Source organism: Salmo salar, chromosome ssa14 (genome assembly GCF_905237065.1).
Source record: "Salmo salar chromosome ssa14, Ssal_v3.1, whole genome shotgun sequence".
Taxonomy (NCBI): domain Eukaryota; kingdom Metazoa; phylum Chordata; class Actinopteri; order Salmoniformes; family Salmonidae; genus Salmo; species Salmo salar.
The window spans coordinates 49,833,985-49,860,364 of NC_059455.1; the positions used below are offsets into that span (position 1 = coordinate 49,833,985).

A 26,380-nucleotide genomic window follows, 5' to 3' on the forward strand; every position below is an offset into this window, starting at 1 on the left:
ACAACCCTACTACCCTAGTCCATTACTACCCAGGCTAACAACCACACTACCCTAGTCCATTGCTACCCAGTCTAACAACCCCACTACCCTAGTCCATTACTACCCAGTCTAACAACCCCACTACCCTAGTCCATTACTACCCAGTCTAACAACCCCACTACCCTAGTCCCATTACTACCCAGTCTAACAACCCTACTACCCTAGTCCCATTACTACCCAGTCTAACAACCCCACTACCCTAGTCCCATTACTACCCAGTCTAACAACCACACTACTAGACCTTCTCCCTCAGATTGCTCACTAACTACAATACTAACAGAGGGAGACTGAATGAGGGGTGAGTCGAGGCTGAAGCAGTGGGATACTGAATGAGGGGTGAGTGGAGGCTGAAGCAGAGGGATACTGAATGAGGGGTGAGTGGAGGCTGAAGCAGAGGGATACTGAATGAGGGGTGAGTAGAGGCTGAAGCAGAGGGATACTGAATGAGGGGTGAGGCGAGGCTGAAGCAGAGGGATACTGAATGAGGGGTGAGTAGAGGCTGAAGCAGAGGGATACTGAATGAGGGGTGAGGCGAGGCTGAAGCAGAGGGATACTGAATGAGGGGTGAGTAGAGGCTGAAGCAGAGGGATATTGAATGAGGGGTGCATAGAGGCTGAAGCAGCGGGATACTGAATGAGTGGTGAGTGGAGACTGAAGCAGTGATGGGAGTAGTAAGAAGGAGCCAAAAACACCCTCTTAGTATAGAAAACAATGAAGCGCAATAGTAGTAATAGTGTAGTAATACTGTAGTAATACTGCACTTGGGGAAAATGCAGTAGAACACTGTGTGGAATGTGAAAAAAAAGTTATTAAAAGTAATTAAAAGTAATAAAATATTACCATCACATTACCATAGTGTCAGTCAATGCTCTTTGATCTGAGAAGAAAACAGCAGCACCGAGTTATCAAAATGGAAATGAAAATGTTAATTTTGTTTTCCTAGTTTGTGTTTATTTTGTTAATTTGGAAGGAGCCAAATTGTAGAGAAGTGGAATGAATGGATCATTACGGAAGCTCTTTCTAGTGCCCCGGGAAATTGAGCATAAGAAAAAAAAATACATCTCCAAATGGCTAAAATAGTGAGAAATAAATGTGATTATTAAAAAAATAATGTGTACGTTTGCTTAATTTACTATCATCCTCAATTAACATATTTCATAATTTATAAGATGCCGAATTTTCTTGTGGTCATTTGTAGCTCAATTGGTAGAGCATAGTGCTTGTAATGTCACGGTAGTGGGTTTGATTCCCGGGACCACCACTATGTAAAATGTATGTACGCATGCCTGTAAGTCGCTTTGGATAAAAATGTCTGCTAAATGGCATACATTATTATTATTTATAATATCTGATTAATGTATATTACGGTATTTTCCATGATGTGGATAGTATGTGTTACTGCATTACACAAGCTGACGTTTTGACCACATCTCATTGGGAGGATTTACAGCTTGGTGATGCTAGTATACAAGTTTAAAGTCAACACGATGACACACTTAAAGTATATCGATATCTTTGGTTTTGTACTGTTGATTTCGTTACACCCACTGGGGGTCGCAGGACTTAGAACGCAGCCATCTGTCACGTCCTGACCATAGTAAGATGTTATTTTCTATGGTAGAGTAGGTCAGGGCGTGACAGGGGGTGTTTTTCTATGTTTTCTATTTCTATGTTCATGTTCTAGTTTTGTATTTCTATGTTGGTTTTGTTTGGGATGATCTCCAATTAGAGGCAGCTGGTTCTCGTTGTCTCTAATTGGAGATCATACTTAAGTAGGGGTTTTTCTACCTGGGTTTTGTGGGTGATTAATTTTGAGTAGTGTATGTTTCACCTCTGCGTCACGGTTTGTTGTTTTTTGTCATTCAGTTTATTTATGTATTGCATAGTTTCACAGTATAAATAAAATGTGGAACGACACACACTGCACTTTGGTCCGCTCCTCCTTACGACAACCGTGACACCATCATATTCTTTCTTAAATGGCACGGAGAATTCGGGGCGATCTTTCGATAAAAATCTCTGGCCATACACCAATTTAACACGGAACTACCTTTCTAAGTGTTGTGATACTTCTAGCTTGGAGTTGTATTTTTTATGATAACATAGCTACAGTATTTCACTGTTTAATGTGTATAGTATTGCTTACTAGGTGTGTCCAATCAATTTTGTAACCACTCCCCCTTCTAATTAGGGCTGATTGGAAAAGCTGTTGAAAAGAGGACATTGTATTATTTCTTTGTACTCCCTGACGAAGGCCATGCAGCCGAAACGCGTCGGATTTAAAAAAAACGTTGTTTCTATTGAACATGCCATTCAAATAAAGGCATTTTAATTAATTATATGAAGAGTGCCTTGGTCCTCCTTTCTTTTTGATGACCAATTTACCCCTTTTACCAAAGAGCACCTTCTGTCTACCAAAATGTACTATTGTGTACCTTAGTAGCGCTTCCCTTCCTCCTCTTTATACACGGATTTAACAGTCTAACTAGCAGCCAACCATTGGCTGGTATCCCATGGCGGGTCGTGATTTGTTCCCTTTTCCGTGATGGCAGCCTCCCAAAATCAACATCCAACATTTCAAGTTCTCATCTAATCAATCATGTATAGGTTATTCCAAGTTTCCGTGTGGCATTTATATAATGTACGTTTAAGCAGTGCTAAACCCCAAATGTTTTGTCCCCGTTCTATTTATTTCAACGTGATATCGATATGAGTGATTGACAGAACAGTGTTGCGTTTCCCTTTCCTTGTGACAAGCCCCAGTATCAATTCCAGAAGTTGTGAAAACGGGTTTACCTTGCCTACTAACGAGGGGCTAAAATAGATCGTAGTAAACAACAAACAGTGAGTAGAGTGACAGTATTTACCTCCATGCACCCCGCCTGGTTCCTGTCTCCTTCTCCATGCCTCCCATCTCTGCTCTGGCCTGCAGACCCCAGTCTCTTCTCCTCCCTGACGCTCTGCTCCAACAGCTTCTTGTTCAGCAGACGGGCTGCGTTCTCTGCCAGGGTGTATCCAGGCGGAGCAGACAGGTCCTGGCGTATACTGACCACCTCTGGTGTCCTCTCCCCCCCTGTTCCCCCAGGCCCTCCCTGGGCCTCTACTATCAGCTGCACCGGGCTAGGAGAACGCCCGCGGACATTTCTCAGGAACTCCTGGGCTGCACCAAAGGACCTGGGGTCTTTGGGGTCTGAGGGTGGTAGGCTGGGTACCCCTGGCCCCCCGGGAGGTGAGGGGTCAGGGGGAGCGGGGCGTGTGCGACTTGGGGACTTGGTGAATTTGGACTGCAGGGGTTCGTAGGCTACGGGGCTGTGGTCTATGATGTTGAAGAGGCTGGACAGGCCGTCGTTGATGGTGGTGTGGACCGGAGAGTCCCTGGTGGTGGTGGAACGAGCCCAGGCTGACTCAGAGGCTCCCTATTATTATACAAATAACACTCAGGCAGCTGACTGCAACAATACATAGATAAACATGACTGAGGATTAAAAACAATAATTACCTTCTGGGGAGTGGTGGGAGTCGGAGCCCTGGGGCCGGCTGTGGAGCTGGAGGAGGCCCCTACAGGGAGGTCAGCCTTCGACGATGTCGACAGCTTCCTCTGGAGCTTAGGGGAACCATACTTAGGAGAACAACATGTCCGCTCGAACTTGGACTGGACCACAGGAGAGTACTGCATCTTGCGGATGTTTCTGGAGGGGGAGGAGATGGGGGTTGAGCCTCCTCCTATAGGGGTGAGGCAGCGGTGGGGGGAGCTGGTGAGGGTACGGAGGATGTCAGTTTGTAAGCCCACACTGATGGTCTGGGTGGTCTGGGTTCCCCGAGTAGTGAAACCGTTGGTCTGACACGCCGTGTCTCGGAGCTATTAGGTTGAGAAGAAGTTGTTGTAGAAATTAGAAGAATAAGCTACATATACATTAACTGTATGTATGTACAGTGGCTTGCGAAAATATTCACCCCCTTGGCATTTTTCTTATTTTGTTGCCTTATACCCTGGAATTAAAATGGATTTATTTTTTCTCATTTAATTTACTCAAATCATGACTACCACCTCAAAGATGCAAAATATTTTTTAATGTGAAAGCAGCAAGAAATAAGACAAAAAAAACGAACAGAACTTGAGCATGAATAACAATAGTCAATACTTTGTAGAGTCACCTTTTGCAGCAATTACAGCTGCAAGTCTCATGGGGTATGTCTCTATAAGCTTGGCACATTTAGCCACTGGGATTTTTGCCCATTCTTCAAGGCAAAACTGCTCCAGCTCCAAGTTGGATGGGTTCTGCTGGTGTACAGCAATCTTTAAGTCATACCACAGATTCTCAGTTGGATTGAGGTCTGGGCTTTGACTAGGCCATTCCAAGACATTTAAATGTTTCCCCTTAAACCACTCGAGAGTTGCTTTAGCAGTATGCTTAGGGTCATTGTCCTGCTGGAAGGTGAACCTCTGTCCCAGTCTCAAAACTTGTTTCCCTCAAGAATTTCCCTGTATTTAGCACCATCCATCATTCCTTCAATTCTGACCAGTTTCCCAGTCCCTGCCGATGAAAAACATCCCCACAGCAGGATGCTGCCACCACCATGCTTCACTGTGGGAATGGTGTTCTCGGAGTGATGAGATGTTGGGTTTGCGCCAGACATAGCGTTTTCCTTGATGGCCAAAAAGCTAAATTTTTGTCTTATCTGACCAGAGTACCTTCTTTCATATGTTTGGGGAGTCTCCCACATGCCTTTTGGCGAACACCAAACGTGTTTGCTTATTTTTTTCTAAGCAATGGCTTTTTTTCTGGCCACTCTTCCATAAAGCCCAGCTCTGTGGAGTGTACTGCTTAAAGTGGTCCTATGGACAGATACTCCAATCTCCGCTGTGGAGCTTTCCAGCACCTTCAGGGTTATCTTTGGTCTCTTTGTTGCCTCTCTGATTAATGCCCTCCTTGCCTGGTCTGTGAGTTTTGGTGGGCGGCCCTCTCTTGGCAGTTTTGTTGTGGTTGGTGCCATATTCTTTCAATTTTTTAAATAATGGATTTAATGGTGCTCCGTGGGATGTTCAAAGTCTCAGATATTTTTTTTATAACCGAACCCTGATCTGTACTTCTCCACAACTTTGTCCCTGACCTGTTTGGAGAGCTCCTTGGTCTTCATGGTGCCACTTGCTTTGGGGTGCCATTTTCTTAGTGGTGTTGCAGACTCTGGGGCCTTTCAGAACAGGTGTATATATACTGAGATCATATGACAGATCATGTGACACTTTGATTGCACACAGGTGGACTTTATTTAACTAATTATGTAATTTCTGAAGGTAATTGGTTGCACCAGATCTTATTTTTTGAAACAAGTTATTTTTTTTTTTCACTTCACCAATTTGGACTATTTTGTGTTTGTCCATTACATGAAATCCAATTAAAAATACATTTAAATTACAGGTTGTAATGCCAAGGGGGATAAATACTTTTGCAAGGCACTGTACACAAGATAACCTTGACCTTTAGTTTAGATAACCTTTATTTCGAAATCATGTCAAAACAATTGAATTGGCCAATCAAGTTGTAGTAACATCTCAAGGATGATCAAAGGACATTGGATGCACCTGAGCTCAATTTGGAGTGTCATAGCAAAAGGGTGCGAATACTTTTGTAAATTAGATATTTCTGTCTTTTATTTTCAATAAATCGGAAAGAATTTGTAAAAACATGTTTTCTCTTAGTCATTACGGGGTATTGTGTGTAAATAGGTGAGAAAAAAAATATTTAATACATTTTGAATTCATGCTGTAACACAACAAAATGTGCAATAAGTGAAGGGTCATGAATACTTTCTGAAGACACTGTTAGAGAGAGAACACAATAGAAAGGTGAACTAAGTGAAATGTATAGCTAGTTAAACAACAACAACATCAACAACAATGTGAACAGACCTGTCTGTGTTGCTCCAGGAGGTCCGAGGTGCTAGGTCCTGAGCGGTAGTTCCTAACAGAGAAGGCCACCTCCTTCATGTCATCGCTGAGGTTCCGTGACAGCTGCAGCTCCAGAGACGAGGCGTACCCCACCGTGGGGATGGGACCCACCCCAGAAGGGCCCCTACGTACGCCTCCCAGTCCACCCCCACCCTCTAATAACTCCTTATGACAGGTGGAGGGCCACCTACCATTACCAAACACCTCGTCTGGTCCCCCTACCCCAGGGGGATCCCCCACCTCACCGACACCCCCTCGCCCCTTGGTCCCTTTGGGGTACATGTAGTCCTGTTCGGGGGTTCCTGGGGGTCGGGTGGGGCTGTGGGAGACATGGACACTTGCCCCCCCTCCTCTGTTACCCCCGTTGCCCCTGAGAGGGGAGTGCTGGCAGAGAGGATGGGGTTCAAGGCTGGACAGGGTGTTAGTTGTAAGGGTAGCACTGGTTGTCAGGAACCACAAGGCTGGCTGGAATGGTTCTGGAATTCATAGAGAGAAATCAGAATGATTAGAATTTAGAATGATTCAAATGATTGGAATTTAGAATGATTGGAATTTAGAATGATTGGAATTTAGAATGATTCAAATGATTCAAATGTTTGGAATTTAGAATGATTGGAATTTAAAATGATTGGAATTTAGAATGATTGGAATTTAGAATGATTCAAATGATTCAAATGATTGGAATTTAGAATGATTGGAATTTAGAATGATTCAAATGATTCAAATGATTGGAATTTAGAATGATTGGAATTTAGAATGATTCAAATGATTAGAATTAGAAGGGAAATAAATAATCTTCACAATGTGGGAAGATGACAGTAAAACAATGGGTATGGTTCTGAATTTAGATTTAAAAAGCTTTATTGTCCACACACAATGTGGAAATGTGCTTTTTGGCTTCACCATAACATGATAGAGATGTAATTTTGATATAAAGTGAGCAAACACATTTGCCATCTTTGTCTTCACATTTTAACATGATTGCAATTATAAAAACAAACAATGTGTAAACACTTGGAGCATCAGTACCTGAAGTGGGCCGTTCTGCCCAGGCTTCCATGGTTGTAGGGTTGTGGTGGCCTGGTGTAGGGGAGGGGCCAGGGACAGGAAAGCTCCACCCCTTACTGTTGAACTCCTCTATGTACTTCAGGTCATCAGGTGATAGGGGTGGGGTCACGTCGCCACGGCCACAGTCACCATGACGACTCTTGTCAGGCAGGAAGGGAGAGCTGTCCATCAGACGCTGGAAGTCGCTCATAGAACAGACTGACTTAGCCCTAGGGAGGATGAGACGAGAATAAAGCATTAAACTATTACATTACCAAAAAATATTACAAGGATAGGATCAGAGAGGACAGAGAAGGAGAGAAAGGAGAGAGGAGGAGAGCGTGATCATTAGTACTGCATCAAAATCCTCTTACTTCTACTCTACCCAAATAAGGTAGAGTAGAAGTAGATATGTCTCTTTGACATATAAACAGTGTTTTTCAGCCACTTTGTTGTCCTAATTTCCTTAAACTCTTAAAATAACCTAAAAACATATCATCTGCTCTCCAAAAAAGAAAGTTAATGCGTTTCATTTCATGAGGGATCAATTTAAAACTATTCAATAATGAATTGTCAGGCTACAATGACTAGGTTCATATCCTCTCCCAAAGAGACTTGGATCATAGCCTCTCCCAAAGAGACTTGGATCATAGCCTCTCCCAAAGAGACTTGGTTCATAGCCTCTCCCAAAGAGACTTGGTTCATATCCTCTCCCAAAGAGACTTAGATCATAGCCTCTCCCAAAGAGACTTGGTTTATGTCCTCTCCAAAAGAGACTTAGATCATATCCTCTCCCAAAGAGACTTAGATCATAGCCTCTCCCAAAGAGACTTGGTTCATATCCTCTCCCAAAGAGAATTGGATCATATCCTCTCCCAAAGAGACTTGGTTCATATCCTCTCCCAAAAAGACTTGGTTCATATCCTCTCCCAAAGAGACTTGGTTCATATCCTCTCCCAAAGAGACTTAGATCATAGCCTCTCCCAAAGAGACTTGGTTTATATCCTCTACCAAAGAGACTTAGATCATATCCTCTCCCAAAGAGACTTAGATCATACCCTCTCCCAAAGAGACTTAGATCATAGCCTCTCCCAAAGAGACTTGGTTCATATCCCCTCCCAAAGAGAATTGATTCATATCCTCTCCCCATATCCTCTCCCAAAGAGACTTAGATCATAGCCTCTCCCAAAGAGACTTGGTTCATATCCTCTCCCAAAGAGACTTGGATCATAGCCTCTCCCAAAGAGACTTGGAACATATCCTCTCCTCAAAGCCTCTCCCAAAGAGACTTGGATCATATCCTCTCCCAAAGAGACTTGGTTTATAGCCTTTCCCAAAGAGACTTAGATCATAGCCTCTCCCAAAGAGTCTTGGATCATATCTCCCAAAGAGACTTGGTTCATATCCTCTCCCCATATCCTCTCCCAAAGAGACTTGGTTCATATTTTCTCCCAAAGAGACTTAGATCATAGCCTCTCCCAAAGAGTCTTGGATCATATTTCCCAAAGAGACTTTGTTCATATCCTCTCCCAAAGAGACTTGGTTCATATCCTCTCCCAAAGAGACTTGGTTCATATCCTCTCCCAAAGAGACTTGGATCATATCCTCTCCCAAAGAGACTTGGTTCATATCCTCTCCCAAAGAGACTTAGATCATACCCTCTGCCAAAGAGTCTCGGATCATATCTCCCAAAGAGACTTGGTTCATATCCTCTCCCAAAGAGACTTGGTTCATATCCTCTCCCAAAGAGACTTGGATCATAGCCACTCCCAAAGAGACATGGATCATATCCTCTCCCAAAGAGACTTTCATCATATCCTCTCCCAAAGAGACTTGGATCATATCCTTTCCAAAAGAGACTTGGATCATATCCTCTCCCAAACAGACTTGCTTCATATCCCCTCCCAAAGAGACTTGGATCATAGCCTCTCCCAAAGTGACTTGGATCATATCCTCTCCCAAAGAGACTTAGATCATATCCTCTCCCAAAGAGACTTGGATCATAGCCTCTCCCAAAGAGACTTGGATCATATCTCCCAAAGAGAATTGGATCATATCCCCTCCCAAAGAGACTTGGTTCATATCCTCTCCCAAAGAGACTTGGTTCATAGCCTCTCCCAAAGAGACTTGGTTCATAACCTCTCCCAAAGAGACTTAGATCATAGCCTCTCCCAAAGAGACTTAGATCATACCCTCTCCCAAAGAGACTTAGATCATATCGTCTCCCAAAGAGACTTAGATCATAGCCTCTCCCAAAGAGACTTGGTTCATATCCCCTCCCAAAGAGAATTGATTAATATCCTCTCCCCATATCCTCTCCCAAAGAGACTTGGTTCATATCCTCTCCCCATACCCTCTCCCAAAGAGACTTAGATCATAGCTTCTCCCAAAGAGACTTGGTTCATATCCTCTCCCAAAGAGACTTGGATCATAGCCTCTCCCAAAGAGACTTGGAACATATCCTCTCCTCATATCCTCTCCTAAAGAGGCTTGCATCATATCCTCTCTCAAAGAGACGTGGATCAAAGCCTCTCCCAAAGAGACTTAGATCATAGCCTCTCCCAAAGAGACTTGGAGCATATCCTCTCCCAAAGAGAATTGGATCATATCCTCTCCCAAAGAGACTTGGTTCATATCCCCTCCCAAAGAGAATTGATTCATATCCTCTCCCCATATCCTCTCCCAAAGAGAGTTAGATCATATCCTCTCCCAAAGAGACTTGGATCATAGCCTCTCCCAAAGAGACTTGGATCATATCTCCCAAAGAGAATTGGATCATATCCCCTACCAAAGAGACTTGGTTCATATCCTCTACCAAAGAGACTTGGTTCATCGCCTCTCCCAAAGAGACTTGGTTCAAATCCTCTCCTAAAGAGACTTGGTTCATATCCTCTCCCAAAGAGAATTGGATCATACCCTCTCCCAAAGAGACTTAGATCATATCCTCTCCCAAAGAGACTTAGATCATAGCCTCTCCCAAAGAGACTTGGTTCATATCCCCTCCCAAAGAGAATTGATTCATATCCTCTCCCCATATCCTCTCCCAAAGAGACTTAGATCATAGCCTCTCCCAAAGAGACTTGGATCATAGCCACTCCCAAAGAGACATGGATCATATCCTCTCCCAAAGAGACTTTCATCATATCCTCTCCCAAAGAGACTTGGATCATATCCTTTCCAAAAGAGACTTGGATCATATCCTCTCCCAAACAGACTTGCTTCATATCCCCTCCCAAAGAGACTTGGATCATAGCCTCTCCCAAAGTGACTTGGATCATATCCTCTCCCAAAGAGACTTAGATCATATCCTCTCCCAAAGAGACTTGGATCATAGCCTCTCCCAAAGAGACTTGGATCATATCTCCCAAAGAGAATTGGATCATATCCCCTCCCAAAGAGACTTGGTTCATATCCTCTCCCAAAGAGACTTGGTTCATAGCCTCTCCCAAAGAGACTTGGTTCAAAGCCTCTCCAAAAGAGACTTAGATCATATCCTCTCCCAAAGAGACTTAGATCATACCCTCTCCCAAAGAGACTTAGATCATATCCTCTCCCAAAGAGACTTAGATCATAGCCTCTCCCAAAGAGACTTGGTTCATATCCCCTCCCAAAGAGAATTGATTCATATCCTCTCCCCATATCCTCTCCCAAAGAGACTTAGATCATAGCCTCTCCCAAAGAGACTTGGAACATATCCTCTCCTCATATCCTCTCCTAAAGAGGCTTGCATCATATCCTCTCTCAAAGAGACGTGGATCAAAGCCTCTCCCAAAGAGACGTAGGTCATAGCCTCTCCCAAAGAGACTTGGAGCATATCCTCTCCCAAAGAGAATTGGATCAAAGCCTCTCCCAAAGAGACTTGGTTCATATCCCCTCCCAAAGAGAATTGATTCATAACCTCTCCCCATATCCTCTCCCAATGAGACTTAGATCATAGCCTCTCCCAAAGAGACTTGGTTCATATCCTCTCCCAAAGAGACTTGGTTCATATCCTCTCCCAAAGAGACTTAGATCATAGCCTCTCCCAAAGATACTTGGTTTATAACCTCTCCCAAAGAGACTTAGATCATATCCTCTCCCAAAGAGACTTACATCATACCCTCTCCCAAAGAGACTTAGATCATAGCCTCTCCCAAAGAGACTTGGTTCATATCCCCTCCAAAAGAGAATTGATTCATATCCTCTCCCCATATCCTCTCCCAAAGAGACTTAGATCATAGCCTCTCCCAAAGAGACTTGGTTCATATCCTCTCCCAAAGAGACTTGGATCATAGCCTCTCCCAAAGAGACTTGGAACATATCCTCTCCTCATATCCTCTCCCAAAGAGACTTGGATCATATCCTCTCCCAAAGAGACTTGGTTTATAGCCTTTCCCAAAGAGACTTAGATCATAGCCTCTCCCAAAGAGTCTTGGATCATATCTCCCAAAGAGACTTGGTTCATATCCTCTCCCCATACCCTCTCCCAAAGAGACTTGGTTCATATTTTCTCCCAAAGAGACTTAGATCATAGCCTCTCCCAAAGAGTCTTGGATCATATTTCCCAAAGAGACTTTGTTCATATCCTCTCCCAAAGAGACTTGGTTCATATCCTCTCCCAAAGAGACTTGGTTCATATCCTCTCCCAAAGAGACTTGGTTCATAGCCTCTCCCAAAGAGACTTGGTTCAAAGCCTCTCCCAAAGAGACTTAGATCATATCCTCTCCCAAAGAGACTTAGATCATACCCTCTCCCAAAGAGACTTAGATCATATCCTCTCCCAAAGAGACTTAGATCATAGCCTCTCCCAAAGAGACTTGGTTCATATCCCCTCCCAAAGAGAATTGATTCATATCCTCTCCCCATATTCTCTCCCAAAGAGACTTAGATCATAGCCTCTCCCAAAGAGACTTGGTTCATATCCTCTCCCCATATCCTCTCCCAAAGAGACTTAGATCATAGCCTCTCCCAAAGAGACTTGGTTCATATCCTCTCCCAAAGAGACTTGGAACATATCCTCTCCTCATATCCTCTCCTAAAGAGGCTTGCATCATATCCTCTCTCAAAGAGACGTGGATCAAAGCCTCTCCCAAAGAGACGTAGGTCATAGCCTCTCCCAAAGAGACTTGGAGCATATCCTCTCCCAAAGAGAATTGGATCAAAGCCTCTCCCAAAGAGACTTGGTTCATATCCCCTCCCAAAGAGAATTGATTCATAACCGCTCCCCATATCCTCTCCCAAAGAGACTTAGATCATAGCCTCTCCCAAAGAGACTTGGTTCATATCCTCTCCCAAAGAGACTTGGTTCATATCCTCTCCCAAAGAGACTTAGATCATAGCCTCTCCCAAAGAGACTTGGTTTATAACCTCTCCCAAAGAGACTTAGATCATATCCTCTCCCAAAGAGACTTAGATCATACCCTCTCCCAAAGAGACTTAGATCATAGCCTCTCCCAAAGAGACTTGGTTCATATCCCCTCCAAAAGAGAATTGATTCATATCCTCTCCCCATATCCTCTCCCAAAGAGACTTAGATCATAGCCTCTCCCAAAGAGACTTGGTTCATATCCTCTCCCAAAGAGACTTGGATCATAGCCTCTCCCAAAGAGACTTGGAACATATCCTCTCCTCATATCCTCTCCCAAAGAGACTTGGATCATATCCTCTCCCAAAGAGACTTGGTTTATAGCCTTTCCCAAAGAGACTTAGATCATAGCCTCTCCCAAAGAGTCTTGGATCATATCTCCCAAAGAGACTTGGTTCATATCCTCTCCCCATACCCTCTCCCAAAGAGACTTGGTTCATATTTTCTCCCAAAGAGACTTAGATCATAGCCTCTCCCAAAGAGTCTTGGATCATATTTCCCAAAGAGACTTTGTTCATATCCTCTCCCAAAGAGACTTGGTTCATATCCTTTCCCAAAGAGACTTGGTTCATATCCTCTCCCAAAGAGACATGGATCATATCCTCTCCCAAAGAGACTTGGTTCATATCCTCTCCCAAAGAGACTTAGATCATACCCTCTGCCAAAGAGTCTCGGATCATATCTCCCAAAGAGACTTGGTTCATATCCTCTCCCAAAGAGACTTGGTTCATACCCTCTCCCAAAGAGACTTGGATCATAGCCACTCCCAAAGAGACATGGATCATATCCTCTCCCAAAGAGACTTTCATCATATCCTCTCCCAAAGAGACTTGGATCATATCCTTTCCAAAAGAGACTTGGATCATATCCTCTCCCAAACAGACTTGCTTCATATCCCCTCCCAAAGAGACTTGGATCATAGCCTGTCCCAAAGTGACTTGGATCATATCCTCTCCCAAAGAGACTTAGATCATATCCTCTCCCAAAGAGACTTGGATCATAGCCTCTCCCAAAGAGACTTGGATCATATCTCCCAAAGAGAATTGGATCATATCCCCTCCCAAAGAGACTTGGTTCATATCCTCTCCCAAAGAGACTTGGTTCATAGCCTCTCCCAAAGAGACTTGGTTCATAACCTCTCCCAAAGAGACTTAGATCATAGCCTCTCCCAAAGAGACTTAGATCATACCCTCTCCCAAAGAGACTTAGATCATAGCCTCTCCCAAAGAGACTTGGTTCATATCCCCTCCCAAAGAGAATTGATTAATATCCTCTCCCCATAACCTCTCCCAAAGAGACTTAGATCATAGCCTCTCCCAAAGAGACTTGGTTCATATCCTCTCCCCATATCCTCTCCCAAAGAGACTTAGATCATAGCTTCTCCCAAAGAGACTTGGTTTATAGCCTCTCCCAAAGAGACTTAGATCATAGCCTCTCCCAAAGAGACTTGGTTTATATCCTCTCCCAATGAGACTTAGATCATATCCTCTCCCAAAGAGACTTAGATCATAGCCTCTCCCAAAGAGACTTGGTTCATATCCTCTCCCAAAGACACTTGGTTCTTGTCCTCTACCAAAGAGAATTGGATCATATCCTCTCCCAAAGAGACTTAGATCATATCCTCTCTCAAAGAGACTTAGATCATAGCCTCTCCCAAATAGACTTGGTTCATATCCTCTCCTAAAGAGACTTGGATCATAGCCTCACCTCATATCCTCTCCCAAAGAGACTTAGATCATAGCCTCTCCCAAAGAGACTTGGATCATAGCTTCTCCCAAAGAGACTTAGATCATAGCCTCTCCCAAAGAGACTTGGAGCATATCCTCTCCCAAAGAGAATTGGTTCATATCCCCTCCCAAAGAGACTTGATTCATATTCCCTCCCAAAGAGACTTGGTTCATATCCCCTCCCAAAGAGACTTGGTTCATATCCCCTCCCAAAGAGACTTGATTCAAATCTCTTCCCAAAGAGACTTGGTTCATATCCTCTCCCAAAGAGACTTGGATCATAGCCATTCCTAAAGAGACTTGGAGCATATCCTCTCCCAAACAGAATTGGTTCATATCCCCTCCCAAAAAGACTTGATTCATATACCCTCCCAAAGAGACTTGGATCATAGCCTCTCCCAAAGTGACTTGGATCATATCCTCTCCCAAAGAGACTTAGATCATAGCCTCTCCCAAAGAGACTTGGATCACAGCCTCTCCCAAAGAGACTTGGATCATATCTCCCAAAGAGAATTGGATCATATCCCCTCCCAAAGAGACTTGGTTCATATCCTCTCCCAAAGAGACTTGGTTCATAGCCTCTCCCAAAGAGACTTGGTTCATATCCTCTCCCAAAGAGACTTGGTTCATATCCTCTCCCAAAGAGACTTGGTTTATATCCTCTCCCAAAGAGACTTGGTTTATATCCTCTCCCAAAGAGACCCAAAGAGAATTGATTCATATCCTCTCCCCATATCCTCTCCCAAAGAGACTTAGATCATAGCCTCTCCCAAAGAGACTTGGTTCATATCCTCTCCCAAAGAGACTTGGAACATATCCTCTCCTCATATCCTCTCCCAAAGAGGCTTAGATCATATCCTCTCCCAAAGAGACTTGGATCATAGCCTGTCCTAAAGAGACTTGGATCATATCTCCCAAAGAGAATTGGATCATTTCCCCTCCCAAAGAGACTTGGTTCATATCCTCTCCCAAAGAGACTTGGTTCATAGCCTCTCCCAAAGAGACTTGGTTAATATCCTCTCCCAAAGAGACTTATATCATAGCCTCTCCCAAAGAGTCTTGGATCATATCTCCCAAAGAGACTTGGTTCATATCCTCTCCACATATCCTCTCCCAAAGAGACTTGGTTCATATCCTCTCCCAAAGAGACTTGGTTCATATCCTCTCCCAAAGAGACTTAGATCATAGCCTCTCCCAAAGAGACTTGGTTCATATCCTCTCCCAAAGAGAATTGGATCATATCCTCTCCCAAAGAGACTTGGTTCATACCCTCTCCCAAAGAGACTTAGATCATACCCTCTCCCAAAGAGACTTAGATCATAGCCTCTCCCAAAGAGACTTGGTTCATATCCTCTCCACATATCCTCTCCCAAAGAGACTTGGTTCATATCCTCTCCCAAAGAGACTTGGTTCATATCCTCTCCCAAAGAGAATTGGATCATATCCCCTCCCAAAGAGACTTGGTTCATATCCTCTCCCAAAGAGACTTGGTTCATAGCCTCTCCCAAAGAGACTTGGTTTATATCCTCTCCCAAAGAGACTTAGATCATAGCCTCTCCCAAAGAGGATTGGTTTATATCCTCTCCCAATGAGACTTAGATCATATCCTCTCCCTAAGAGACTTAGATCATAGCCTCTCCCAAAGAGACTTGGTTCATACCCTCTCCCAAAGACACTTGGTTCTTGTCCTCTCCCAAAGAGAATTGGATCATATCCTCTCCCAAAGAGACTTAGATCATATCCTCTCTCAAAGAGACTTAGATCATAGCCTCTCCCAAAGAGACTTGGTTCATATCCTCTCCCAAAGAGACTTGGATCATAGCCTCACCTCATATCCTCTCCTAAAGAGACTTGGATCATATCCTCTCTCAAAGAGACTTGGATCATAGCTTCTCCCAAAGAGACTTAGATCATACCCTCTCCCAAAGAGACTTGGAGCATATCCTCTCCCAAAGAGAATTGGTTCATATCCCCTCCCAAAGAGACTTGGTTCATATCCTCTCCCAAAGAGACTTGGTTCATAGCCTCTCCCAAAGAGACTTGGTTCATATCCTCTCCCAAAGAGACTTGGTTCATATCCTCTCCCAAAGAGACTTGGTTTATATCCTCTCCCAAAGAGACTTAGATCATATCCTCTCCCAAAGAGACTTAGATCATAGCCTCTACCAAAGAGACTTGGTTCATACCTCTCCCAAAGAGAATTGGATCATATCCTCTCCCAAAGAGACTTGGTTCATATCCTCTCCCGAAGAGACTTGGTTCATATCCTGTCCCAAAGAGAATTGGATCATACCCTCTCCCAAGGAGACTTAGATCATATCCTCTCCCAAAGAGACTTAGATCATAGCCTCTCCCAAAGAGACTTACATTTACATTTACATTTTAGTCATTTAGCAGACGCTCTTATCCAGAGCGACTTGGTTTATATCCTCTCCCAAAGAGACTTAGATCATAGCCTCTCCCAAAGAGACTTGGTTTATATCCTCTCCCAATGAGACTTAGATCATATCCTCTCCCTAAGAGACTTAGATCATAGCCTCTCCCAAAGAGACTTGGTTCATATCCTCTCCCAAAGACACTTGGTTCATATCCTCTCCCAAAGAGAATTGGTTCATAGCCTCTCCCAAAGAGACTTGGTTCATATCCTCTCCCAAAGAGACTTGGATCATACCCTCACCTCATATCCTCTCCTAAAGAGACTTGGATCATATCCTCTCTCAAAGAGACTTGGATCATAGCTTCTCCCAAAGAGACTTAGATCATAGCCTCTCCCAAAGAGACTTGGAGCATATCCTCTCCCAAAGAGAATTGGTTCATATCCCCTCCCAAAGAGACTTGATTCATATTCCCTCCCAAAGAGACTTGGTTCATAACCCCTCCCAAAGAGACTTGGTTCATATCCCCTCCCAAAGAGACTTGGATCATAGCCTCTCCTAAAGAGAATTGGATCATATCCTCTCCCAAAGAGAATTGGATCATATCCTCTCCCAAAGAGACTTGGTTCATATCCTCTCCCAAAGAGACTTGGTTCATATCCTGTCCCAAAGAGAATTGGATCATACCCTCTCCCAAGGAGACTTAGATCATATCCTCTCCCAAAGAGACTTAGATCATAGCCTCTCCCAAAGAGACTTGGTTCATATCCTCTCCACATATCCTCTCCCAAAGAGACTTGGTTCATATCCTCTCCCAAAGAGACTTGGTTCATATCCTCTCCCAAAGAGAATTGGATCATATCCCCTCCCAAAGAGACTTGGTTCATATCCTCTCCCAAAGAGACTTGGTTCATAGCCTCTCCCAAAGAGACTTGGTTTATATCCTCTCCCAAAGAGACTTAGATCATAGCCTCTCCCAAAGAGACTTGGTTTATATCCTCTCCCAATGAGACTTAGATCATATCCTCTCCCCTAAGAGACTTAGATCATAGCTTCTCCCAAAGAGACTTGGTTCATATCCTCTCCCAAAGACACTTGGTTCATATCCTCTCCCAAAGAGAATTGGATCATATCCTCTCCCAAAGAGACTTAGATCATATCCTCTCTCAAAGAGACTTAGATCATAGCCTCTCCCAAAGAGACTTGGTTCATATCCTCTCCCAAAGAGACTTGGATCATACCCTCACCTCATATCCTCTCCTAAAGAGACTTGGATCATATCCTCTCTCAAAGAGACTTGGATCATAGCTTCTCCCAAAGAGACTTAGATCATAGCATCTCCCAAAGAGACTTGGAGCATATCCTCTCCCAAAGAGAATAGGTTCATATCCCCTCCCAAAGAGACTTGGTTCATATTCCCTCCCAAAGAGACTTGGTTCATAACCCCTCCAAAAGAGACTTGGTTCATATCCCCTCCCAAAGAGACTTGGATCATAGCCTCTCCTAAAGAGAATTGGATCATATCCTCTCCCAAAGAGACTTGGTTCATATCCTCTCCCAAAGAGACTTGGTTCATATCCTCTCCCAAAGAGACTTGGATCATAGCCTCTCCCAAAGAGACTTGGAACATATCCTCTCCTCATATCCTCTCCTAAAGAGGCTTGCATCATATTCTCTCTCAAACAGACTTGGATCATACCCTCTCCCAAAGAGACTTAGATCATAGCCTCTCCCAAAGAGAATTGGATCATATCCTCTCCCAAAGAGACTTGGTTCATATCCCCTCCCAAAGAGAATTGATTCATATCCTCTCCCCATATCCTCTCCCAAAGAGACTTAGATCATAGCCTCTCCCAAAGAGACTTGGTTCATATCCTCTCCCAAAGAGACTTGGAACATATCCTCTCCTCATATCCTCTCCCAAAGAGACTTAGATCATAGCCTCTCCTAAAGAGAATTGGATAATATCCTCTCCCAAAGAGACTTGGTTCATATCCTCTCCCAAAGAGACTTGGTTCATATCCTCTCCCAAAGAGACTTGGATCATAGCCTCTCCCAAAGAGACTTGGAACATATCCTCTCCTCATATCCTCTCCTAAAGAGGCTTGCATCATATTCTCTCTCAAAACAGACTTGGATCATACCCTCTCCCAAAGACACTTAGATCATAGCCTCTCCCAAAGAGAATTGGATCATATCCTCTCCCAAAGAGAATTGGTTCATATCCCCTCCCAAAGAGACTTGGTTCATATCCTCTCCCAAAGAGACTTGGTTCATAGCCTCTCCCAAAGAGACTTGGTTCATATCCTCTCCCAAAGAGACTTGGTTCATATCCTCTCCCAAAGAGACTTGGTTTATATCCTCTCCCAAAGAGACTTAGATCATATCCTCTCCCAAAGAGACTTAGATCATAGCCTCTACCAAAGAGACTTGGTTCATACCTCTCCCAAAGAGAATTGGATCATATCCTCTCCCAAAGAGACTTGGTTCATATCCTCTCCCGAAGAGACTTGGTTCATATCCTGTCCCAAAGAGAATTGGATCATACCCTCTCCCAAGGAGACTTAGATCATATCCTCTCCCAAAGAGACTTAGATCATAGCCTCTCCCAAAGAGACTTACATTTACATTTACATTTTAGTCATTTAGCAGACGCTCTTATCCAGAGCGACTTGGTTTATATCCTCTCCCAAAGAGACTTAGATCATAGCCTCTCCCAAAGAGACTTGGTTTATATCCTCTCCCAATGAGACTTAGATCATATCCTCTCCCTAAGAGACTTAGATCATAGCCTCTCCCAAAGAGACTTGGTTCATATCCTCTCCCAAAGACACTTGGTTCATATCCTCTCCCAAAGAGAATTGGTTCATAGCCTCTCCCAAAGAGACTTGGTTCATATCCTCTCCCAAAGAGACTTGGATCATACCCTCACCTCATATCCTCTCCTAAAGAGACTTGGATCATATCCTCTCTCAAAGAGACTTGGATCATAGCTTCTCCCAAAGAGACTTAGATCATAGCCTCTCCCAAAGAGACTTGGAGCATATCCTCTCCCAAAGAGAATTGGTTCATATCCCCTCCCAAAGAGACTTGATTCATATTCCCTCCCAAAGAGACTTGGTTCATAACCCCTCCCAAAGAGACTTGGTTCATATCCCCTCCCAAAGAGACTTGGATCATAGCCTCTCCTAAAGAGAATTGGATCATATCCTCTCCCAAAGAGAATTGGATCATATCCTCTCCCAAAGAGACTTGGTTCATATCCTCTCCCAAAGAGACTTGGTTCATATCCTGTCCCAAAGAGAATTGGATCATACCCTCTCCCAAGGAGACTTAGATCATATCCTCTCCCAAAGAGACTTAGATCATAGCCTCTCCCAAAGAGACTTGGTTCATATCCTCTCCACATATCCTCTCCCAAAGAGACTTGGTTCATATCCTCTCCCAAAGAGACTTGGTTCATATCCTCTCCCAAAGAGAATTGGATCATATCCCCTCCCAAAGAGACTTGGTTCATATCCTCTCCCAAAGAGACTTGGTTCATAGCCTCTCCCAAAGAGACTTGGTTTATATCCTCTCCCAAAGAGACTTAGATCATAGCCTCTCCCAAAGAGACTTGGTTTATATCCTCTCCCAATGAGACTTAGATCATATCCTCTCCCTAAGAGACTTAGATCATAGCCTCTCCCAAAGAGACTTGGTTCATATCCTCTCCCAAAGACACTTGGTTCATATCCTCTCCCAAAGAGAATTGGATCATATCCTCTCCCAAAGAGACTTAGATCATATCCTCTCTCAAAGAGACTTAGATCATAGCCTCTCCCAAAGAGACTTGGTTCATATCCTCTCCCAAAGAGACTTGGATCATACCCTCACCTCATATCCTCTCCTAAAGAGACTTGGATCATATCCTCTCTCAAAGAGACTTGGATCATAGCTTCTCCCAAAGAGACTTAGATCATAGCATCTCCCAAAGAGACTTGGAGCATATCCTCTCCCAAAGAGAATAGGTTCATATCCCCTCCCAAAGAGACTTGGTTCATATTCCCTCCCAAAGAGACTTGGTTCATAACCCCTCCAAAAGAGACTTGGTTCATATCCCCTCCCAAAGAGACTTGGATCATAGCCTCTCCTAAAGAGAATTGGATCATATCCTCTCCCAAAGAGACTTGGTTCATATCCTCTCCCAAAGAGACTTGGTTCATATCCTCTCCCAAAGAGACTTGGATCATAGCCTCTCCCAAAGAGACTTGGAACATATCCTCTCCTCATATCCTCTCCTATAGAGGCTTGCATCATATTCTCTCTCAAACAGACTTGGATCATAGCCTCTCCCAAAGAGAATTGGATCATATCCTCTCCCAAAGAGACTTGGTTCATATCCCCTCCCAAAGAGAATTGATTCATATCCTCTCCCCATATCCTCTCCCAAAGAGACTTAGATCATAGCCTCTCCCAAAGAGACTTGGTTCATATCCTCTCCCAAAGAGACTTGGAACATATCCTCTCCTCATATCCTCTCCCAAAGAGACTTAGATCATAGCCTCTCCTAAAGAGAATTGGATAATATCCTCTCCCAAAGAGACTTGGTTCATATCCTCTCCCAAAGAGACTTGGTTCATATCCTCTCCCAAAGAGACTTGGATCATAGCCTCTCCCAAAGAGACTTGGAACATATCCTCTCCTCATATCCTCTCCTAAAGAGGCTTGCATCATGTTCTCTCTCAAACAGACTTGGATCATACCCTCTCCCAAAGACACTTAGATCATAGCCTCTCCCAAAGAGAATTGGATCATATCCTCTCCCAAAGAGACTTGGTTCATATCCCCTCCCAAAGAGAATTGATTCATATCCTCTCCCCATATCCTCTCCCAAAGAGACTTAGATCATAGCCTCTCCCAAAGAGACTTGGTTCATATCCTCTCCCAAAGAGACTTGGAACATATCCTCTCCTCATATCCTCTCCCAAAGAGACTTAGATCATATCCTCTCCCAAAGAGACTTGGATCATAGCCTGTCCTAAAGAGACTTGGATCATATCTCCCAAAGAGAATTGGATCATTTCCCCTCCCAAAGAGACTTGGTTCATATCCTCTCCCAAAGAGACTTGGTTAATATCCTCTCCCAAAGAGACTTATATCATAGCCTCTCCCAAAGAGTCTTGGATCATATCTCCCAAAGAGACTTGGTTCATATCCTCTCCCAAAGAGACTTGGTTTATATCCTCTCCCAAAGAGACTTAGATCATAGCCTCTCCCAAAGAGACTTGGTTCATATCCTCTCCCAAAGAGACTTGGTTCATAGCCTCTCCCAAAGAGACTTGGTTTATATCCTCTCCCAAAGAGACTTAGATCATAGCCTCTCCCAAAGAGACTTGGTTTATATCCTCTCCCAATGAGACTTAGATCATATCCTCTCCCAAAGAGACTTAGATCATAGCCTCTCCAAAAGAGACTTGGTTCTTGTCCTCTACCAAAGAGAATTGGATCATATCCTCTCCCAAAGAGACTTAGATCATATCCTCTCTCAAAGAGACTTAGATCATAGCCTCTCCCAAAGAGACTTGGTTCATATCCTCTCCCAAAGAGACTTGGATCATAGCCTCACCTCATATCCACTCCTAAAGAGACTTGGATCATATCCTCTCTCAAAGAGACTTGGATCATAGCTTCTCCCAAAGAGACTTAGATCATAGCCTCTCCCAAAGAGACTTGGAGCATATCCTCTCCCAAAGAGAATTGGTTCATATCCCCTCCCAAAGAGACTTGATTCATATTCCCTCCCAAAGAGACTTGGTTCATATCCCCTCCCAAAGAGACTTGGTTCATATCCCCTCCCAAAGAGACTTGGTTCATATCCCCTCCCAAAGAGACTTGATTCAAATCTCTTCCCAAAGAGACTTGGTTCATATCCTCTCCCAAAGAGACTTGGATCATAGCCATTCCTAAAGAGACTTGGAGCATATCCTCTCCCAAACAGAATTGGTTCATATCCCCTCCCAAAGAGACTTGATTCATATACCCTCCCAAAGAGACTTGGATCATAGCCTCTCCCAAAGTGACTTGGATCATATCCTCTCCCAAAGAGACTTAGATCATATCCTCTCCCAAAGAGACTTGGATCACAGCCTCTCCCAAAGAGACTTGGATCATATCTCCCAAAGAGAATTGGATCATATCCCCTCCCAAAGAGACTTGGTTCATAGCCTCTCCCAAAGAGACTTGGTTCATAGCCTCTCCCAAAGAGACTTGGTTCATAGCCTCTCTCAAAGAGACTTGGTTCATATCCTCTCCCAAAGAGACTTGGTTTATATCCTCTCCCAAAGAGACTTAGATCATATCCTCTCCCAAAGAGACTTTGATCATAGCCTCTCCCAAAGAGACTTGGTTCATATCCTCTCCCAAAGAGAATTGGTTCATATCCTGTCCCAAAGAGAATTGGATCATACCCTCTCCCAAAGAGACTTAGATCATATCCTCTCCCAAAGAGACTTAGATCATAGCCTCTCCCAAAGAGACTTGGTTCATATCCTCTCCACATATCCTCTCCCAAAGAGACTTGGTTCATATCCTCTCCCAAAGAGACTTGGTTCATATCCTCTCCCAAAGAGAATTGGATCATATCCCCTCCCAAAGAGACTTGGTTCATATCCTCTCCCAAAGAGACTTGGTTCATAGCCTCTCCCAAAGATACTTGGTTTATATCCTCTCCCAAAGAGACTTAGATCATAGCCTCTCCCAAAGAGACTTGGTTTATATCCTCTCCCAATGAGACTTAGATCATATCCTCTCTCAAAGAGACTTGGATCATAGCTTCTCCCAAAGAGACTTAGATCATACCCTCTCCCAAAGAGACTTGGAGCATAGCCTCTCCCATAGAGAATTGGTTCATATCCCCTCCCAAAGAGACTTGATTCATATTCCCTCCCAAAGAGACTTGGTTCATATCCCCTCCCAAAGAGACTTGGTTCATATCCCCTCCCAAAGAGACTTGATTCAAATCCCTTCCCAAAGAGACTTGGTTCATATCCTCTCCCAAAGAGACTTGGATCATAGCCTCTCCTAAAGAGACTTGGAGCATATCCTCTCCCAAACAGAATTGGTTCATATCCCCTCCCAAAGTGACTTGATTCATATACCCTCCCAAAGAGACTTGGATCATAGCCTCTCCCAAAGTGACTTGGATCATATCCTCTCCCAAAGAGACTTAGATCATATCCTCTCCCAAAGAGACTTGGATCATAGCCTCTCCCAAAGAGACTTGGTTCATATCCTCTCCCAAAGACACTTGGTTCATATCCTCTCCCAAAGAGAATTGGATCATATCCTCTCCCAAAGAGACTTAGATCATATCCTCTCTCAAAGAGACTTAGATCATAGCCTCTCCCAAAGAGACTTGGTTCATATCCTCTCCCAAAGAGACTTGGATCATAGCCTCACCTCATATCCTCTCCTAAAGAGACTTGGATCATATCCTCTCTCAAAGAGACTTGGATCATAGCTTCTCCCAAAGAGACTTAGATCATAGCCTCTCCCAAAGAGACTTGGAGCATATCCTCTCCCAAAGAGAATTGGTTCATATCCCCTCCCAAAGAGACTTGATTCATATTCCCTCCCAAAGAGACTTGGTTCATATCCCCTCCCAAAGAGACTTGGTTCATATCCCCTCCCAAAGAGACTTGATTCAAATCCCTTCCCAAAGAGACTTGGTTCATATCCTCTCCCAAAGAGACTTGGATCATAGCCTCTCCTCAGTTCATACCCAAATCATCAAAGAAAAAAGCTCCAAAATGGAACATACCTCTCCTCATATCCTCTCCTAAAGAGGCTTGCATCATATTCTCTCTCAAACAGACTTGGATCATAGCCTCTCCCAAAGAGACTTAGATCATAGCCTCTCCCAAAGAGAATTGGATCATATCCTCTCCCAAAGAGACTTGGTTCATATCCCCTCCCAAAGAGAATTGATTCATATCCTCTCCCCATATCCTCTCCTAAAGAGACTTAGATCATAGCCTCTCCCAAAGAGACTTGGTTCATATCCTCTCCCAAAGAGACTTGGAACATATCCTCTCCTCATATCCTCTCCCAAAGAGACTTAGATCATATCCTCTCCCAAAGAGACTTGGATCATAGCCTGTCCTAAAGAGACTTGGATCATATCTCCCAAAGAGAATTGGATCATTTCCCCTCCCAAAGAGACTTGGTTCATATCCTCTCCCAAAGAGACTTGGTTCATAGCCTCTCCCAAAGAGACTTGGTTAATATCCTCTCCCAAAGAGACTTATATCATAGCCTCTCCCAAAGAGTCTTGGATCATATCTCCCAAAGAGACTTGGTTCATATCCTCTCCACATATCCTCTCCCAAAGAGACAGGTTCATATCCTCTCCCAAAGAGACTTGGTTCATATCCTCTCCCAAAGAGAATTGGATCATATCCCCTCCCAAAGAGACTTGGTTCATATCCTCTCCCAAAGAGACTTGGTTCATAGCCTCTCCCAAAGAGACTTGGTTATATATCCTCTCACAAAGAGACTTAGATCATGGCCTCTCCCAAAGAGACTTGGTTATATATCCTCTCACAAAGAGACTTTGATCATAGCCTCTCCCAAAGAGACTTGGTTCATATCCTCTCCCAAAGAGAATTGGTTCATATCCTGTCCCAAAGAGAATTGGATCATACCCTCTCCCAAAGAGACTTAGATCATATCCTCTCCCAAAGAGACTTAGATCATAGCCTCTCCCAAAGAGACTTGGTTCATATCCTCTCCACATATCCTCTCCCAAAGAGACTTGGTTCATATCCTCTCCCAAAGAGACTTGGTTCATATCCTCTCCCAAAGAGAATTGGATCATATCCCCTCCCAAAGAGACTTGGTTCATATCCTCTCCCATAGAGAATTGGTTCATATCCCCTCCCAAAGAGACTTGATTCATATTCCCTCCCAAAGAGACTTGGTTCATATCCCCTCCCAAAGAGACTTGGTTCATATCCCCTCCCAAAGAGACTTGATTCATATCCCTTCTCAAAGAGACTTGGTTCATATCTTCTCCCAAAGAGACTTGGATCATAGCCTCTCCTAAAGAGACTTGGAGCATATCCTCTCCCAAAGAGAATTGGTTCATATCCCCTCCCAAAGTGACTTGATTCATATACCCTCCCAAAGAGACTTGGATCATAGCCTCTCCCAAAGAGACTTGGATCATATCCTCTCCCAAAGAGACTTAGATCATATCCTCTCCCAAAGAGACTTGGATCATAGCCTCTCCCAAAGAGACTTGGTTCATATCCTCTCCCAAAGACACTTGGTTCATATCCTCTCCCAAAGAGAATTGGATCATATCCTCTCCCAAAGAGACTTAGATCATATCCTCTCTCAAAGAGACTTAGATCATAGCCTCTCCCAAAGAGACTTGGTTCATATCCTCTCCCAAAGAGACTTGGATCATAGCCTCACCTCATATCCTCTCCTAAAGAGACTTGGATCATATCCTCTCTCAAAGAGACTTGGATCATAGCTTCTCCCAAAGAGACTTAGATCATAGCCTCTCCCAAAGAGACTTGGAGCATATCCTCTCCCAAAGAGAATTGGTTCATATCCCCTCCCAAAGAGACTTGATTCATATTCCCTCCCAAAGAGACTTGGTTCATATCCCCTCCCAAAGAGACTTGGTTCATATCCCCTCCCAAAGAGACTTGATTCAAATCCCTTCCCAAAGAGACTTGGTTCATATCCTCTCCCAAAGAGACTTGGATCATAGCCTCTCCTAAAGAGAATTGGATCATATCCTCTCCCAAAGAGACTTGGTTCATATCCTCTCCCAAAGAGACTTGATTCATATCCTCTCCCAAAGAGACATGGATCATAGCCTCTCCCAAAGAGACTTGGAACATAT

At 43.8% G+C, this 26,380-nt stretch overlaps 1 protein-coding gene across 3 annotated transcripts in view; it reads right to left on the reverse strand.

Moving 5' to 3' along the window:
• The window catches only part of LOC106591360 (microtubule cross-linking factor 1), a 262,906-nt gene that overhangs the window by 9,338 nt on the left and 227,188 nt on the right, over positions 1-26,380 (reverse strand). For 2 of the 3 annotated variants that reach the window (XM_045694518.1, XM_045694519.1), the window contains 4 exons: positions 7,019-7,266; positions 5,951-6,465; positions 3,539-3,898; positions 2,907-3,455 (listed from right to left, as the gene is read on the reverse strand). In XM_045694518.1, the coding sequence (XP_045550474.1) occupies positions 2,907-3,455; positions 3,539-3,898; positions 5,951-6,465; positions 7,019-7,266 (1,672 nt within the window). Of the gene's footprint in view, positions 1-879; positions 917-2,906; positions 3,456-3,538; positions 3,899-5,950; positions 6,466-7,018; positions 7,267-26,380 lie in introns of all 3 variants that reach the window. The other variant, XM_045694520.1, reaches the window with a different exon arrangement.